This window comes from Vicugna pacos, chromosome 31 (assembly GCF_048564905.1).
Source record: "Vicugna pacos chromosome 31, VicPac4, whole genome shotgun sequence".
Lineage (NCBI taxonomy): Eukaryota > Metazoa > Chordata > Mammalia > Artiodactyla > Camelidae > Vicugna > Vicugna pacos.
The window spans coordinates 11386358-11404493 of NC_133017.1; the positions used below are offsets into that span (position 1 = coordinate 11386358).

General features: G+C 55.8%; 1 protein-coding gene across 3 annotated transcripts in view; it reads right to left on the reverse strand.

Annotated features, from left to right (window-relative positions):
• Positions 1–18136, reverse strand: part of SH3RF1 (SH3 domain containing ring finger 1) — a 106965-nt gene that overhangs the window by 3466 nt on the left and 85363 nt on the right. For all 3 annotated transcript variants that reach the window (XM_072952442.1, XM_072952440.1, XM_072952441.1), the window contains 5 exons: positions 15588–15724; positions 14179–14349; positions 11077–11333; positions 9890–10131; positions 4463–4749 (listed from right to left, as the gene is read on the reverse strand). In XM_072952442.1, the coding sequence (XP_072808543.1) occupies positions 4463–4749; positions 9890–10131; positions 11077–11333; positions 14179–14349; positions 15588–15724 (1094 nt within the window). The remainder of the gene's footprint in view (positions 1–4462; positions 4750–9889; positions 10132–11076; positions 11334–14178; positions 14350–15587; positions 15725–18136) is intronic.

Consider the following 18136-nt stretch of genomic DNA (forward strand, 5'->3'; position numbering starts at 1 on the left):
CTCCAGGGGCCTCCTGCCCACTTCTCAGGCCCTCGCACGTCTACACTGTGCCGCCTTCTGCACCCGACTCACTGATTCTCCCAGAACACAAGCTGCCTGAGGGGCGAGAGGATGGAAAACTCCTCTACTTAGCCTCTCACCCCTTTGCAGAGGACACGTGGTCATTCTCAATAAGTCGAGTGACAGAAAGAGATGGCCTGGTGGCACAGCAAAACTCTTTTTTAAAAACTTTCACAGCGCCTTGAAAAGGAGTGAAGTTCTGACACAGACTACGACGTGGATGAACCTTAAAAACACTGTGCTCACTGAAATAAGCCCCACACAGAAGGACACGTATCACACACTTTCACCTCCGAGCTGGGCGGAACAGTCACACTCACAGAGACAGAAAGCAGGGTGGTGGCTGTCAGGGCCGGAGGGGAGGGACCAGGGAGTCAGTGTTCAATGGGAGGGGGAGATGCTCGCACAACAGCGGGAGAGCACCACCCGCTCCTGAGTTACACACCAGGAAAACGGTCACTTCATGGTATTTTACCACAATTAAAAAAATAAGATAAATGAGTAAGTGAAGGGAAAAAAGTAAATGGAATGATTAAAAGAGAGAACGAGGGAAGGAAAGAAGGAAGGGAGGGAGGGAGGGAGGAAGGAAAACCAGCCACTGCAGCAACACGGACGGACCTAGAGGTCATCGCTCTAAGTGAGTCAGAGAAACAAAAATATCATATGATGTCGCTTCTATGTGCAGGCTTAACAACATAACACCAGTGAACTTATTTACAAAACAGAAACAGATTCACAGACACAGAGAACAAACTTATGTTGACCAGAGGGGGAGGGATGGGAAGGGATAAACTGGGAGTTCAGACCAGCTGACACTGAGCACTACGTATAAAATAGGTGAACAGACAGCCCTGCTGCAGAGCACAGGGAGCTACAGTCAGTATTTTGTGGTGACCTATAATGAGAAGGCGTGAAAATGAACATATGTATGTATACGTATGACTGGGACATTGTGCTGTGCACCAGAAATTGGCATATTGTAAACTGATTCTACTTCAATTAGAAAAAAAGAATAAAGAAAACAGCAAAAAAAAAAAAAAGAAATAGCAATAAACGGATAGAAAACCTAAAAAAATCCCAAACCACCCGAAGCTAAGTGGTAACCTGGTGCTGGGACCTGTGCCTCTGACCAGAGCCCTGGGGGTCAGTGTGGGGCGGGCAGAGGGGCTCACAGACCGGCCCAGGGTGGGCCTTGCACCCTGTTGACACTGACTCAACTTTTGGTGATAACGACTGGGTGCAATTCGAGAAAACAGAAGCCTCACGGACACCCCGGTGCCAAGCCCCCTGCGCGGGCTGCGGCATCCGGGCTTCCGTCTGGATGGGCCCCGGCATCTTCACCAGGACAAGTTCTCTGCTTCCTGGATTCTTCTGGCCTCTCCCATGCTCCCTGCAGTTCATACACCCCTGTTTCTAATCCCCTCTGGTTTAGCCCAAGGCGAACCGCCTGGTCCTCTGAGGGGCACTCCGCCCAGCACCCTGGTCTGGGTGGGTGACCACTTCCTGCTTCCGGCAGCTGCCACAACCTGGTACCCACTTCAGCATGTCACTGGCCGAACCGCCGCGGCTCACCCTGCAGTCTGCCTCAAGCCCACTGCTTCACCGGGGGCCTCGCTGGCCCGGACTCGACCCAATCATGTGTTTAAGCCTGGCTGCCTTTGTGTCCATCTCTACCCCTTTTCTGTGTTTCCAAGTGTTGTAGCTGAAGACCCAACCAGAGACCACAGTTCAGGAGATGGGCTCAGAGGTGGGTGCTCACCCAACCCCCAAGCTTAAAAACATGCACGGAGACGACCTGCTCTGTCTCCTCAAGCCTGTTATCTGTAAGTTTTTTCAGAGGGGAAAAACCTGTCATAGGAACTGTCTTTTGCCGTCCCTTCTAAAATTTTTTATTTCCACTTTCTCTCTGCAACTTCCTACTTGTTTCTTCTCGATCCGTCCAAAACAGAGCCCCGCGTGTTTGCTCTCTCGGCCCCATGGTGGCCAGTGACACCCACCTCCAGGAACAGCCTCCTGTCTTCTCTTCCCCAGTCTGCCTAACAAACACAATGGAACCCTCCTGGGCCTCGGAGAACTGTCCCCGTTCACACCACGACCTGTCAGCACGCCTGCAGGTTCCTGCTTCCTGACCGGGAGACGCTCACGTGTCACGTCCCAGAACGCTCGCTCCCCTGCCCACGCGGGCCGCCCGAGTCACGTTCAGATTTGTCGGACGGGGTCATGGTGTGAGAGGAGACTTTAAGTCTGTTCTCATTCTAACCCGCAGACAAATCCTCTCCTCCGCTGCACCGATGTGACATGCTGAAAAATCTCTCCCTGAAGTTCTACCCCAGCCTCTGCACGTGCCAGGACAGGAGCTGTGATGTTTGCCCTGAAATGCTTCCTGAATTATGCTGATGAGAAAGCTAATCTTTCCTTTATTTTGAACATTAACTGCTTCTTCTTATGTTGAAATTTTTGAAATTTTAAAACAGGTAATCCCTCAATGATTTCCTCGGCAGCTTTTGAGCAACCCAAACATTTCATTCCCAGCAGAGACCAGAATGTTCTCCACGCGGCTTACTCCACGCACTGTCCCTGTTGCTTCTGGAGTCGGGCAGAGTAAGAATCCAAGTTAAATACATACCATCATCATCCCTGGATGAAGAAGGCCACAGGGCCGTGGAAAGTCGGCCAGGCTGGCCATCGCATTCAACGTGCCATTGAAGATGCGGGTTTTAAAGAGATCAACTCTCCAAAGACCCTTTTCCTACTTGTAAAGGTAGGAATGGTTCTGCAACACACCGGCCAGCAGACCCCGGGTGCTGGGCACCCCCGCTGCCGTTCAGCTCTCCAGGCCCCCTGTCTGATGAGCACGGGCACCCCGGACTGCCGACACCGGTCTGCGCCGCGGTCGCTCCTTTCAGATGCTCTAAGTAGCAGGAGCTCCTCTAAGAGGAAGGGGCTGAAGGCAGAAGCCACGGAGCCAGGGGACACCAGCCTCTGAGAAAGGACCGTGCCATGGGGAGAGAGGCAGGACGCGGGCCAGGGCTTGGGTGGGTGGCAAGGGTGAGGGTCTGGCAAAGTGCACCATCACAGAGAACAGTCACACCAACAACACAAATGACAGGGATGGGGAGGGAGACGCCAGGCACGGAGGGAAGACTGGGTGGCGGGAGACAGCCGCCTTCGTGACCAAAAGAAGGTAAACACGTCACTGGACAGGCTCCAGGCTCAGAGGCATTGTCCCTGGAAAGCAGGGACAAACCGCAGGAGAAAGGGTGACTCTCAGAATAAAGGGTTCCGTGAAATGGGGACAAAGCTTCCAAGCTCGGCAGAGAGCACCACAGATGGGGGACGGATGGGTGATCTTATCCGCGGGGCAGGAAGCCTGTGGCGGGTAGTGTCTTGGAACTGCAGAAAATTATTCCACCTCACCATAAGGATGCAGAGTAAATGGTGTACTTTGTGCTCAATGCACATGGATTGTCTGACTGACTGTCTTCCAGGTGATTTTCTGGTAGTAAAGGATGCCCCCCAAATTGTATGAAAGACGGTCAGATTTTGGTGGGGACAAAGATTCACCGGAAAGGCAGGCTGAAGGTAAATTTAAGGCATTTTGAAGTATGATGCTTTACAGGAAAGATTTCACATCACCAAAGTAGAAAATGCTGCTCCAAAGGCAACACCTCTAGAAATCAGAAATTCGCTGTTTGCGGAATGCGGGTGCAGAGGGGATAAAGCTCACAGAAACAGATGGCACCTTTAAAAACAAATGTTTCTGTATCTGCATGCGGGACAAGAGTCCACTATTTTTGGTGCACTTCATGGTGTCTTCCTGGGCAACCAACAGTGTTTCATTGTTAATTCACACAGTCTTAGTAGGTTTTTTGTTTCACTAAGCATATTTTCTTCCCTAACACTCTCCTGGGCCCCGGTGGCTGCACCAGACAGCACAGCTCCCATCTGCACTCAGGACTCAAGGGCACGGCCGCTGAGATGGGGTCACTGTTCTGCGTGTGAGTGAACCAGGTCGTGAGGGCAGGAGGGGAGTCAGGCTCAGAGAACTCGGGAAGCATCAGAAGGGAACTCTTGGTGGGCAGGATTTCCCAGATGCTTTACAAGGAGCAGGCACTGATGTGAACCTTCAATAAAAAGGACCAAAGATAAAACAAGGGCGGGACTGCTAGCAATGGGGTGGAAGTGAGAAGGAAGCAGGGGCGCCGGGGCTGTGGTGACTGACAACCTCACCGGGACGGAGTGTGGGGAGGGAGGGAAAGGGGCTGAGAAACACGGCGGGGACAGCAGAGGGGGCGCAGGTCCCGGCGAAGGGGAGGGACAGGCGGGCAGTCATCACCGTCCAGCTGGGGACACGGGTCCCCGGGTGTGGGACAGGTGCGCCAGCACCGGGCAACAGACTCACCTTTCGCAGACCACGGGCCGCGCCTCACCGGCCGCGGGGACCAGGGAGGAGCAGGGCTGCCGGGGCGGTGGGGCCACTGGGGCAGCCGAGTCCAGGGAGCCGGCCCTGCGCTGGAGGCCGGGGTCCAGGGCCGGGCTGTCTGCATCAGAGGGCCCGGGGCAGGCGCAGGGGGAGCCCGGCTCGGCCCCTGGCTCTGAATCCAGGGTGGGCGAGGCCGGAGGGGACCCCCGTGGCCTGCGCTTGGTGGAGGCGCTGGAAAGCAACTTCAACAGCCCCTTCTTCTCTTTCTGGAAAAAAAAAATGCATTAGTTGGAGACCTGGTTCTGTTGTACAGCTTCCAGTTTCGATCTGATGTTTCCAAACCCCTTCTGTGGGTGCCTGGGCCCTCAGGGTCCAGCCCCAGGGTCGGGCGGTGCTACCCTGGCCTCCCCTCCCACCCCTCCTGCCCGCAGGTCTGCGCTGGGCCTGACAGTCCTGCTCATCACCACCCTCCATGGAGGCGGAATGTAAACAGAAGCCTCACCAATCCACAGCTCGGGATCGGTGACGGCAAAGCAGACACTTGGGGACATGACGGAGATTTCAGGTGATGGGGTTAATCTCCTGAAACACCTTACTCTAAAATAAACTCTTGCTGAATTAAACATGACCCTGCCCGCATCTGACCTACAGCCACGGGCATGACGCCTCCGCTGCCTCGTGGTGACGTGCTGGCCACGGTTAAGGCTAAACCTCTTTCCCATGACACCACCTCGATGAAATCCAACAAACCAGCAACGGCAGGCGTCCAGCCGGCTCTACTGTGCACATTGCTCCTCGGCTAAAAAGCCAAAAACGACTCCACAAAATTGGAGGAAAAAAAGGTTTCAGGATAACAGAAAACATTCATCTCTTTTTGCAAGCAAGCGTACAAATCAGAATTTCCCCAGCAGTCTCACTCCACAGAAGCCGTCTCCTGGCTCCGGCCTCCTTCGACACGTTCCCTTTGCTCTGCCAGGAGAACCAGGCCGAGGGCAAGCTCTGCTCCGAGCCCAGACCCCAGCATCAGTGTCCCTTCTGAGGCCCAAGCGTAGCTAACAATTATTTCACTTCACTAAGACAGCACCTACGTCATCAAGTCCTGTGAACGCAAACGCAGCCTGAAAACAAAGCACCTCAGAGAAATACTTCTTTAGAGCTCTCTCCAGGCAACCTGGAATTGTTCAGGTCCACTGACAGGGAAGCAGAACTGCGGGGGGTCCGCGAGGAGACAGAACACTGAGGACTTGCTGCTGGATACTGAGTGAGGTCAGACTCAGCAGGAAACCCTCGGGGAACCCACAACGACACGGTTCCATGAGAGACAGACAGGCAGAAAGAGGGAGGGCCCAAAGTAAGGATCTATCAGAGGACAAGCCTCCAGGGGCCACACCCCCGGCCCCAGGCACCCGGTGCTCCCCCAGCACCAGTGGCCCACAGGGCAGGGATGGGGGCCTGTGCTGAACCACTTCTGTTTGTCCCAGGCCGCAGACGAGCAAAGACAGTGTCCCGGCCCCCTCCCTGCCAGCCTGAGTGGGGTCCTCCTGCCTCTCTCATCAAAGCCTGGGTCAGCTCACCCCCAATCACTTAACTCCAGGGCCCGCCGTGCACACTGCAGTCAACAACCCCACAGACCTGGCCCAGGGCCCACGCCCACCCACGTCCGCACAGCATCCAGGCCCAGAGTGGAGCCGGGCACCCGAGGACGACGTGGGTGAGGCGGCAGAGGAGGGAGGGCAGGCAGCCAGCTGGGCCGGGGCTGCGGAAATAACAGAGGACACGCTGCCCCCCGTGCAGGGGTGACGCCTCCACCCCAGGGCCGGTGAGCGGGGTGGACACACCTGCAGCCCGGCTGCCCCGACTCTGAGGGAGTCTGGGTCTTGGGGCCGAAAAACAAGCTGGCAACAGTAATGTCCTGTCTCTGACGTCCACAGGGAGCCGTCGGCCACAGCACCCAGGGATCTCTGCTGAGACGTCAGGGATGACTCCCTGGGCCCCACAGATCGACTGAGGACACAAGTCTGTTATAAACTCAGTCTCAGGAAACCACCACTGAAGATGCTGCTTAAAAACCCAGTTGTGGCTCAGGAAACAGAGAGCCGGGCGGTGCTCAGGCACCCACCTCCGAAGTGACTAAGAAAAAAGATGACTCGGTTCACCTAAAGTGATCACACACATCAAGTGCAGCTTTAGTGACTTTCAGGGGACGAGTTCCCATCAGCAGCCGATGTGACCATTCGGGAGTGGAGGCGAGGACTCAGTGCTGCAGGCCGGGCAGGGGCTGGGGTGGGCAGGGGCCAGAGTGGGCAGGGCACGAGGCCGGGCAGGGGACGGGCCGGGCAGGGGACGGGCCGGGCAGAGGACAGGGTAGGCAGGGGACGGGCTGGGCAGGGGATAGGGTGGGCAGGAGACGGGGCGGGCAGGGGACAGAGTGGGCAGGGGACGAGGCCGGGCAGGGGTCGGGGCCAGGCAGGGGACGGGGCGGGCAGGGGACGGGCCGGGCAGGGGCCAGGGTGGGCAGGGGATGGGTCGGGCAGGGGCCGGGGTGGGCAGGGGCCGAGTCTAGACAGGGGACGGGCCGGGCAGAGGACGGGGCGGGCAGGGGCCGGGGTGGGCAGGGGACAGGGTGGGCAGGGGACAGAGTGGGCAGGGGGTGGGCTGGGCAGGGGATGGGGCAGGCAGGGGACAGGGTGTGCAGGGGACGGGGTGGGAAAGGGACGAGGCCCCAGCACAGAGAGACATGGCCCCAGTCCCAGGAGCTGGTCTTGGAATGTCACATTTCAACGTTCCCACCTCAGTGGGACAATGAGCCTCTTGAGAGAGTTTTGCAAACTCCGACACATCGTCTAAGGGCACCTTTGTTTCCTCAAAATCCAACAGCAGAAATGAAAACTACGAATCAGCAAAGCGACTTTTTAAATGTAACATCAACGTGCATGAAAAAGGGCACATCTTTTAAGATGAACCTTAATTCTTCTCCTGCGGGTTTTCCAGGAAATTATTAGCTGAAATGATGTTTCTGCACCCACAATTTTCTCTTAAAAGATTTTACCTCATATAAAAACCTTATCCTGCATATAAAAAAGGGACTATTTGGGTCAGAAAATGATCACCAGATAATCAGAAGGAGTAATTTTCACATATAAAAATAATTGCTGAGCATTAAGTCAATAACCTTGTATGGGTCATGGAGCAGCGGCCGAGCGCGCCTTTCTAAGCAGAAATAAATTCCGTCTAAGGCGCTCACGAGGAGCCACGTCTGGGCCGAGCCTCCCTCCCGCCCCCGCCCCCGCCCCAGGTGCACAGAGGACGCAGCAGGTCTCCCCGGCCTCTGGGATCAAAACCCTGCTCCCAGCAGTCAGAGCCGCTGCTGGCGGGGAAGGGCCTCGGGGAACCAGAGTCACAGGGCCGCCTGAGGATCAACACACGTTCACTGGGTGTGGAACAGGAACCAACAGTGCCTCAGGCTCTGGGACAACAGCAGTGAGCGCCCGGCAGGAGGTTCACGGCCCCGACAGAGAGGCTGTAGGACAGGTGTTCACAGAAAACAAAGTGGGGCCCGGGAGAGGACGCGGGGTGCTGTTGCAGATGGACGGGGCCCACAGGAGGATCCTGAGGACATGCGTGGAGAGAGGGGAGGCCATGAGAAATTCTCTGCTGGTTCGAGAATCTTGAACAAAATGCTTTTACAAGCATCCTCACTTCACCCCTCGCGCACACCCGATGAAGCAGGAGTCAGGGTCATCCCCAGCGCCTGAACCTCCCAGGCTCGCGCACAGTCCCTGCTGTCAGGGTCCGGGGGTCGGGTGTGACCCGAGCCTGCGCCCTCCTCTTCGGCGAGCTCTGACACGAGGAATAGCCAAGTGGAGCCTTTTAAAAACAGGCGCTAACCGTGAACCACCTCGAGGGGCCACGTAGAAAGGAGATCGCTGGTTTCTACGCAGCCCTGGAAACGTCCCAGGGGTCAGAGCTGACCGCAGACTGCGTGGAGCCAGGGCGCTCGTGGTCCACGGGACGTGCCCTTGTCAAGGGTGGGGACCCAGCGGGATAACCCATACGGTACTTGTCAGCTGCTGCTGGAACCAATCACCACAAACCTCCTGGAAAAACCACCTTCTAGAAATTCAAGATGTCGGCGGAGCCAGCTCCTCCCGGGGGCTCCGGGGAGGAGTGCTTCCGGCCGGCCCAAATTCCTGGAGCCGCCGGCACTTCCTGGCTTGCGGCCCCTTCCTCACGACACTCTGTCCTCTGCTTCTGACGCCACACCTCCTCCCTCCCTCTCAGGAACACCCCTGTGATGACACCGCACCCACCTGGGTAACCCACGCATCTTTAGACCTACAGTCACATCCTCTAAATCCCTTCTGCAACTAAGAACACCTATCCTCAGATTTCAGGGACCAGGACACAGACGTGGCTGGGCAGCCATTCCCCTGGAAGCACAGGTGTGTCTCAGCCCGAGATGCAGGGAGTTCTTTCCCAGTCCGTTCTTGGTGACTAAGGCCCTGACACACTGTCCTGGAACTTCAGAATCTAAACGACAAAATAGTTCTCCTGAAGGTACTGATGACGTTGACCATGTCCGTGTGAGCACGAGTTTAAGGTAGTTAATTATAAACACTGAACAGATACCCATCTCTGTGAAAAGTGCTCATGTTAACGCAACAATTAAATATTAACTTTTCAGTAGGTTGTAAAGTTTATTTCCTTACAAACCTCAGCTTACAGGCTTACCTAATCATTTCAACAGAGTGACACGCACGACCCTGGAACCGGGCAACTGCCCCAGGGCTTCCCAGGGCTGGGTGAGAGCTTTCAGGGAAAGGCCCGGAACACTGAGGAATAGCCAGGATCGCAGCACAACCACCCAGAGTCTGCTTTCACTCTTCCCTTCTGTGTACTTTAAATCACCATCAACTTCCTTCCAACCACTGTCTCCAAACCCAAGCAGAGGTGACTCTTCCAAACATAGTTGCCCACTTACATTTTCTTTGAAATCCAGGCCCAAATGAGAGGTTTTTAAAAGCTCTATCAAATCAGAAAATAATTTCCCCCCTGTATTTCAAGTCAAGAGAAAAAACTCTTTGTGCAGATTAGAATCAAACACAGCGCAGGAAGAATGAGGCCACAAATGACCCGTGTGGTCAACAGTGCCGAGCTCCTCGTCCGGGGAAAGCACTTCTGCAGCATTTAACAGGAAGCAAAGCTGATGGGCCGGGAAGCGCTGAGGACAGCGGCGCGGTGGGAGAGCAAGCACAGGGGGAAGGAAGCCCAGAGCCCTGAGCTGCAGGAGCGCAGTGAGGTGGTCCCGACACCCCACGCCGGGGGTCCAAACTCAGAGAAAGGCAGACCCAGCGCCTGGCAGGCCCCGGGGAAGCAGGAGGGAGGGAGGGAAGCGGCAGGGCTCACCTTGCCGTCCTTGTCTGGCTTGACTGCCGAGCTGCCATCAGGAGAGGTGGGAAGGCCGGGGAGGGCGGTCTCCAGGGAGGCGGCGGGGATGTTCGGTGGGGCCAGCGCAGCACCCACCCGGCCCAGGCCTCCGGGGCCCACCATCGCCATGGGGGCCGGGGGGTGGTGGGGCAGCCCCACGGCGCTCTGAGCCTGGATGGGGGTCACCGCTGCCATGGGCCGCTCCTGGCTGTGCGCCGAGGCTGGCAGGTGATAAGAGAGGAGCAGAATGTGACTGTCGGACGGACACTACCGCCAAGGTGAGCCACTGTGGCGTGTCCGACCCCAAAGGGCGGCCAGGGCATCACCATGGTCACAACAGTGCTGCTGGCCCAGCAGCACTGAGGCCTGGCGGGGCCAACCCCACTCCTCCAGACCCAGGCTGGTCCTCGATGGCTGAGCGCCCATGAGCTCGGCTCTGACCCGGCCCATGGCGACAGGAGCCCTTCCACAGCTCCGCATGCAGGGCCAGCCAGCGATGCTCCACAGGGTCGCGTGAGGCTTCCTCCTTCCTTTCACTTTTATTATTATCATTATTCTTCTCCCTTTTCTCATCAACCATTTTCCTTCTTTTGGTTTTTCTGACGGAATTTATTAACACATTGACCCCCACCACAGTTACCCAAGACTCTTGGTAGGTTTTCAATGCCACAGAAAGAAGAAAGCTATTTCAGGTCCGACTGGGTCTGAAACAGACGTGTGACTAAGTTCATCAAAAATAACCAGCACCCGGCCCCGCGATCTCAGGACACCGACCCTAGACACCCGGTGATCTCAGGACCCCGACCCCAGATGCCCCGCCATCTCAGGAACCCGACTCCAGACGCCCCGCCATCTCAGGAACCTGACCCCAGATGCCCCGCCATCTCAGGAACCCGACCCCAGATGCCCCGCGACCACGGGACCCCAACCCCAGATGCCCTGCGTTCCAGTACTGCTGACGCTCTCAGACTTTCCACCTGCAGGGCAGGCTTGCATTAGTTGTTTAGCCGTAGAGGTAAGCAGCCCTGAGTGGACCGCGTCTGCTTCTGGTTCCTGACATCATTCACTATTTTCATATTCCAGCTGCTTCTCTCAGCCTCTGTTATGAAAGGCCTGGTACTGCTCGGGACCCCTTTCCCCATCCCCCAGTCCAGTCCCCTCCGTACCTGTCCTCACCGCACTGCGGGCCTGGCTGACGGTCATCTGTCCAGACATGTGCATCAGGACCTTGGCCGGGGGACTCGTCTGGAGGTGGGCTGCGGACACCACGGCTGTGGGGACCACCCCGGGACCGCCGGCCACGCCGTTCCCCTGCAGCTGCTGGGCAGGCCCTCCTGCGGTGGACGGGCTGCCTGTGGTCACCCCCCGACCGGCCTGCCCAGCAGCCACTGGGACTTTACCTTGGGAAGCACTGGTCACGGTCCTGCCAAGACAGAAGCCCAAGCCATCAGCAAAACGGGAGACAGAGCAACTAAATACAAGAAAAAATGACTGAACATTTTAAAAAATGAGTGGGATCGTCTGACAAGGGGTAAGGCAAAAGAAAGATGAACAAGCTCAGGGTAATAGCAGCCCCCAGGCGGAGGCCGGTCTGGAGATATGTTCTGGGTCACAGAACCCCCACGCACGCTCTGCTCAGGGGCACACAGCTGCAGGCCCAGGTCCACACCGAGCGGAGCATCCCCACTGCCTCCAAGGCCCTGACTGCTCGCTGTCCCCGCTGGACCACAGCACCCGCGTCCACAGCCGTGTGCGGCCCCCACCCTCCCCCCGGACACCCCCTCCGGCTGCTCCCGACCTGCCTTCATCTCATTTGTGCCTCAATCCCCCTTCCAAGAAGCCTTTAAGGCTCAGGCCCGAGACCTGGGGTTCTGCTCTGTCTCAGGTGGGTGTCTTCCTTCCGTGACCCCTGATTACAAGGTGGGATGAGCTATTTTGTAGTAAATTCCTTATTGAATGCTCCTGACTCGGTAGAAGCCCCTTAGCAGCAGGGCCCTGTGGAATGGGCACGGCTACCGGGGTCCAGCCTGCGCCAGGCAAACGTGTGCCAGTTAGATTTAATAATTAGGTTCAGTGCAGTTTCTTTTCACATTCTTTTCCATCAGAGTTTATTACAAGGTATTGAATATGTTCTCTGTGCTCTGCAGTAGGACCTTGTTGTTGGTTTTTTTTCACATTCTTTTCCATCAGAGTTTATCACAAGATAATAAACGTGTAGCTTTACGTAAAGCATTTTTTTTGATATTCTAAATTTATTTAAACAATTCTTGGGGGGTACAGCTCAGTGGTAGAGTGTGTGCTTGCATGCATGAGGTGCTGGGTTCAATCCTCAACACCTCCGTTAAAAATTAAACAGGTGGGAAGGAACAGACTGGGAGTTCAAAATTTGTAGACACTGACAGGCATATGCAGAATAGATAAACAAGATTATACTGTACAGCACAGGGGAATATATACAAGGTCTTGTGGTAGCTCACAGCAAAAAAAAAGTGACAATGAATATATGTATGTTTATGTACAACTGAAAAATTGTGCTCTGCACTGGAATTGGACACAGCATTGTAAAATGACTATAACTCTAAAAAATGTTTAAAAATAAATACGTTTAAAAATAAAAATAAACAAATAAACAAGTGAATAAATAAATAAACTTATTTCCCCTACAAAAACAAAACCAAAACCCAAAAACCAAACAAAAATTCCACACGCGGTACGTCCTAGCACGCAGGACGCTTCACTAACCTGACCTCCTCCTCCTTCACCCTGAGGAACAAGAGAACTCGCTGTAAGTAAGCGCTTCTCCAGGGACCTTCAGCCGTTTGAGCCGGAACCCTGTGAAATGTCTTCCTTCACTCACTTGCTTTCCTGCTGTTGCTTGGCTTGTTTTATTTCCCTTAGTTTTGGTTTTTCATTTGTTTTGTTCCCACCCGGGAAGGCCTATCGGTCGTCTTCCGGATCGTGAGTGTGGATTTTCACACAAACCCAAGGAAGGTTTACGCTGATTAAAAACCTGCAAGTCAGATTGAAGCCAACATGCTGTCGCCGTCTGTCACGACGGTGACTTCCATTCGAGTCGGCTGCGGGCCAGCCTGTGAACCGAGGCCAACGTTGCCGTCTGTCACGACGGTGACTTCCATTCGAGTCGGCTGTGGGCCAGCCTGTGAACCGAGGCCAACAGCTGACAACACGTCAGCTCACGAAGCCGTTCACGCGAAATCAGGGGCTTTGAGCAATGACGTAACACAGGTAAACCCAGCCTATTTGTCAAGAGCCTGGTGGCCAAAAACGGGCACCCGCTCAAGCTGATGCCACCACAGGTCACTTCATCCTGTTCAGGAGCTACGTTCTGAACACCCAGAACGTGGGCTCTTTCAATAAAAAACATGTGTCTGTACACCCAAAGCCCTTGCTTCGGAGTATCCATAACAAGGTTCCCTGACCTCGGGGACATTCTGAGCCAGACAACCCCTTTCTGTGGAGGCTGCGCTGAGTGATGTGGGGGTGATCCGCGGGGTGCCCTGCAGTGTGCTTGGCTGGTACGCCCTGGGTCGCAGTGGGTCCCCCTCCCCACATAGTGACAATAACGTGCCCAGATGTTGCCAAATTCCCTTGGGGAGCAAAATCACCCTCAAGTGAGAGGGGTGAAGGGTCTCTGCCCCGTTTAAGGAATTTTATTTCTGAGAATCCGAGGTCATCGCCAAGCTACTGGCGTAACGGCAGAGCCAGTGCCTGGGTTTCCGCAGCTGTTCCCTGGGTGAACTCAGACAAGCCACCTGGTCTCCCCACCCCGACTTCTCAGCTATGCAGTGGGGGGCTTAACAGCCGTGCATCAGCACACCGTTTATGGACCTGGACTTGATACGCACGATGCACTTGGATATCCGCCCGCCTGGCATTTCACAGGTGTTGTACACACACAGGTATTCATAACATCACCTCCGTTTATATCCAACACTGCCTTTTTTATTTTCTAGCAGAAGAATATTGAAAACGGTGTACTTGAGTCTCTCACATGGAACTTAAAGCAATTAACATAACACCCAGTACATTTATTGGGAGAAACCTACCATTTCAGAACATCGAGGTAAGTAAGCTGAGGATTTTAGAGTTAGAAGGAATTTCAGCAAGAAGAGAAAGGGTTTTTTTAAGTGCTGGTGCAGTAACACGCGATTATAACGTGAGAAGGAATCCTGGACAGGCTGAAAACCACAGCAAAGAACAAAGCTTCTCTGTTTAGAACTTAGTAAACCATTGACTTAAAACCACACCTGGTAACGGGGGCCACGTAGTTGCCGGGGAACACCCCCGTCTTGCTCGTGTGCATGGACGTGCCTTTGAACCAGCCGTCCTGGCAGCGCTCGAACACCAGGAACATCTCCCCCTTCCTCAGCTCCAGCTCGTCGTCCTTCCGGGGGGTGTACGGGTACACGGCCACATACCTGCGGGACAGAGGACCGTCTGAGTGTGAGCCGGGCAACAGGCAAACCCTGAGGAGCTCAAAGCTCTTCTTCAGTACAAAGTCTTGAATGTTTTGTAAGAATGTAAGCATGATGTATGATCCTTTCCTCTGCAAGAGGCAGTGGTGCCACTGGCCACGGAACAAACTGGCCACTGAATTGCCACCTGCGTCCAAAATGCAGAGGCCCCGATTCAGAGCTGCCCACCTGGTCCTCTCGGGGGAGGTGACCACCCTGCCACATAGGGCCCGCGGTGTGAAGGAAGTAACGTGGCTTCCAGACTGCAGGCCTGCTGCAGGGCGAGGTGCCCGCTGGGACAACTGAGCCTGCAGACGGCCCGTAAGACTGGGGAGCAGCCCCGACCAGCACATACGGTCCGAGACTCCACTGGGAAGCCAGCCCCTGGCCATCCCCCGGTGCTGCACCTGCTCCCACGTGCTCAACCAGAGAGGATCTGAGCTGGGAAGCATCAAAGGGAAGGAAAGACCAGCCCATAGAGAGCACCGCACGGCCCCTCGGCACAAGGTGACAGGGCCGCCAACCCACGGGGATCGGCGGGCAATCCGGCCCAACCGTCTCTGGGTCAGTCACACAGGGTGGGAACCTGCAAACCCAGCTGCAGGTGGGAGACCCCGGACGGGCCAGCCAGACGGCTCTGGAGACACTGCTGGGGACCTGCGGCTTGTCACACGCACGTCCGCCAGGTTGGGCCTGTGCGGGGACCTCCTCCTCCGCCCCCGGTTCCCTCGTATCCGCCAGGGATGAGGCTGAGGACAGAGCCTGGGCAGGACAGGCGGCTCGTCCTGAGACCGTTTCGTTTCCATTTCCCAATCACACACACGACTAAGTAGATGTGTGCGGGACGCAGGTCACGAGCAGAGAGCCTGGCCCCAGCTCCCATCAGACAGGCGTTCTCCTTCTCAACGGACACACATGGACGTAACTAAAATAAACAACAGGACCTACCGTACAGCACAGGGAACTGTGCTCAATTTCTGGTAATGAGCCATAATGCAAAAGAAACTGAAAATATACATACACGTCTATGTATCACTGAATCGCTTTGCTGTGCACCTGAAACTAACACTGTAAACTGACTACGTTTCAATAAAAATGAGAATTAAAAAAAGAAAAAGAAAAAGAAAGATGCCCTCTACTCCGCTGTCTGGGCTCCGTCTGACATGAACACTCCAGCATCCACAAATGACGCCCGCGCTTACACGCTGGGGCGGGTCTGAGGCCGGAGGTGCGCGGTCTGGTCAGTGGGTCCGGCTGCTGGCCTGGCGCCCGTCCCAACAGCAGCACCCGCGGGGGTGGCCGCCTGGAGAGGGGGCGGGGGGAGGGGAGGATTCACGGTCTGGAGGAAGAGAGAGGAGAAAGCGTTACTGGCATCTTTTACAGCAAGTGGGAAAGAAGAGGAATCAGAAATCCCCGGGAAAAGACAGCGGAATCCACGCAGGGCAGAGCCAGCCGCCCGGTGCAGAAGCCTCCCCTTAAGATCCCTCTCTTGTTCTCCTTTAAGGTCTTAGAGCCACAGCGACCCTTTCGTCACACAGGTAAGAAATCACACTTGGGAGGAGGGCAAGGAAAAAACGAAACGACTGCAGGCAGTTGTATGATTAATGGCGCTTTTTGGTGCCGACCACAGCAAGGGTCCCAGTGCCTGTCGGGGCAGCTGCGACGTCACCCCGCCTGCTGGGAATTAATTTGTGATTGTTTCTGCAACCCGAACCTTAAACACTGCAGAAGACAATTCAGCTGCACTGTATCTCAAACCATCTCTGCAGAGGAGAGTTTCCTTTGATGCCGGTCTCTCCAAACCGCAAACAGCAGCAAGCCACACTCACTGGGCAGCCGCTGCCACTTCGGCTCGTTCTTCTGTCTTTGCCAGGTTTTGAAATTCTAGCGCTATCAAGGCTGGAGATCTTAACAAGCACACCAGGGACTAGCGGCTGGGCCCTCTCTGGGCACAGACGAGTCGGGCTCTGCCACAGGGTTCCCAGTCTTCACAAAATCAATGGAGCAATTGTCACCTTCTGAGCTACAAACCCCGGCTAATTCCTTAGGGTCCGGAACTGAAACTCCTGGGAAAATCGGCCCCCCCTCCCCTCCCCACATCTGTGAACCACTCGGTGTGAAGCCTGAATCAAAGGGGACAAGGAGGCGAGAACGTGCACCCAGGACAGTGGACGCGGCGTCCGCACGACGGCATCAAGGAGGAAACACCCCCTGGTTTCTAAACATAGCTACAACACTTCGTTTCTGTTTTTCCGGAATTAAAATCTGAATCTCAGCAACAGTGACTTCACCGGCCTGTCGGTGCACAGAGCTCAGGAGCACAGCAATGGCAGCAGAAGAGGGCTCCAGACGCGCTGCAACGGTCGCACACGCTCTGTTTGCTTTCTCGACTCTGGAGCTGGACTTTCCCGCACTGCAGCTGCGGCCGCTGCAGGGCTCCGGGTGCAGTACAGTGAGGTGCAGGGCGCTCCGGGGGTGGGGGGGCGGCGAGGTGGCAACAGCCACAACACGCGGCCAGGCTGCGACCCGGGGCAGCTCTGGGAGGGAGCGCACGGGCCTGGAGTCCCCACGACCTTGACCGGGAGAGGGCCAGGCACTCAGGCCGCTGGTCTCCAGGGACAGAGCAGAGAGAAATAGAGATAATCCTGGTGGAATGCTCGGGGCACGTGACCCGGGTGGTTCCCGGAGAGGACACCCAGGGCCAGCGGGGAGGCTGAAATCACCACTCGAATGTCTCCACTGCGTCTCCCCAGGCCCCACCTCACAGCGGTGCGGCCGAGGAGGGCAGGGGACACACAAGACACAAGGACCCCGCGCCACCCACCCCCAGAAATCACGCAGAACAGAGCCGAGGCCCCGCCGCACTCTCCGAGCTGAGGTCCGCTGGCAAAGGGAGGAAATGAAAACTGTCTGCTGCACCTTGATGTCCCTAAAGTAGAGGCTGCGCCAGACTGGCCCTGAGCAGAAAAAGGCAAAGAAAAGAATCTATGGACCTGATCAAAACACAGGCCACACTGTGTCAACAACAACTTCAGCAAAAAGGTCACCTCTTACAGCTACAAACATACCATGAAGCAATGTTCGGTGCACGTGACTTCTACAGGAGTAAGTCAGCAGGCACTTGAGATCTGGTGCAAAAGAGGATGTTTTGAAAGATCCCAAGGTTGCGCCTGACAGAAAACACAGCTCTCTGGTGGGGCCCGTCTCGTGGGCAGACTTGTCCCTGAGGCTGGGTTGCGAATCTCCAGGGAAATGGTGCACGTGTGTGGGTGTGTATGTGTGTGTGTGTTAGCAGGTGGATAAACGCACGAAGACTAAAGATTAAAATCAGATTCCTCGACGTGGCCGCCTGTGGGGCTGGTCAAACGACAGGTCTGGTGAGCCCAGGGCTGGGACAGGCCAGGAGGCCTCGTGGGCTGCTGTGTGAACAACCTACACTGAGACCATCTGACGACGTGGACGCTCGGGAGGACCCCTGGTGTGGTCCTGCGGGACCCCAGGCGTCTGCAGGGAAGTCACAGCCTCTCATGGCCAGGGCCACCTGGAGCCACCGGTCACTTCTCGGTCGGGCACTGGAGCCCAGCACACGCCCCCCATCCGCAGCCAAGGTGTCTCTGGAGCTGCCGGCAGCAGAGGTCACACGGTCGCAACAATCTGCTCACTTGACATTGTCCGGAACCAGAACGTTGGCTGGACCTGCAGCTGAGCGGGCAGGGCTGGGACAGCGGGTCCCGGTGGCCGTGACCCAGGG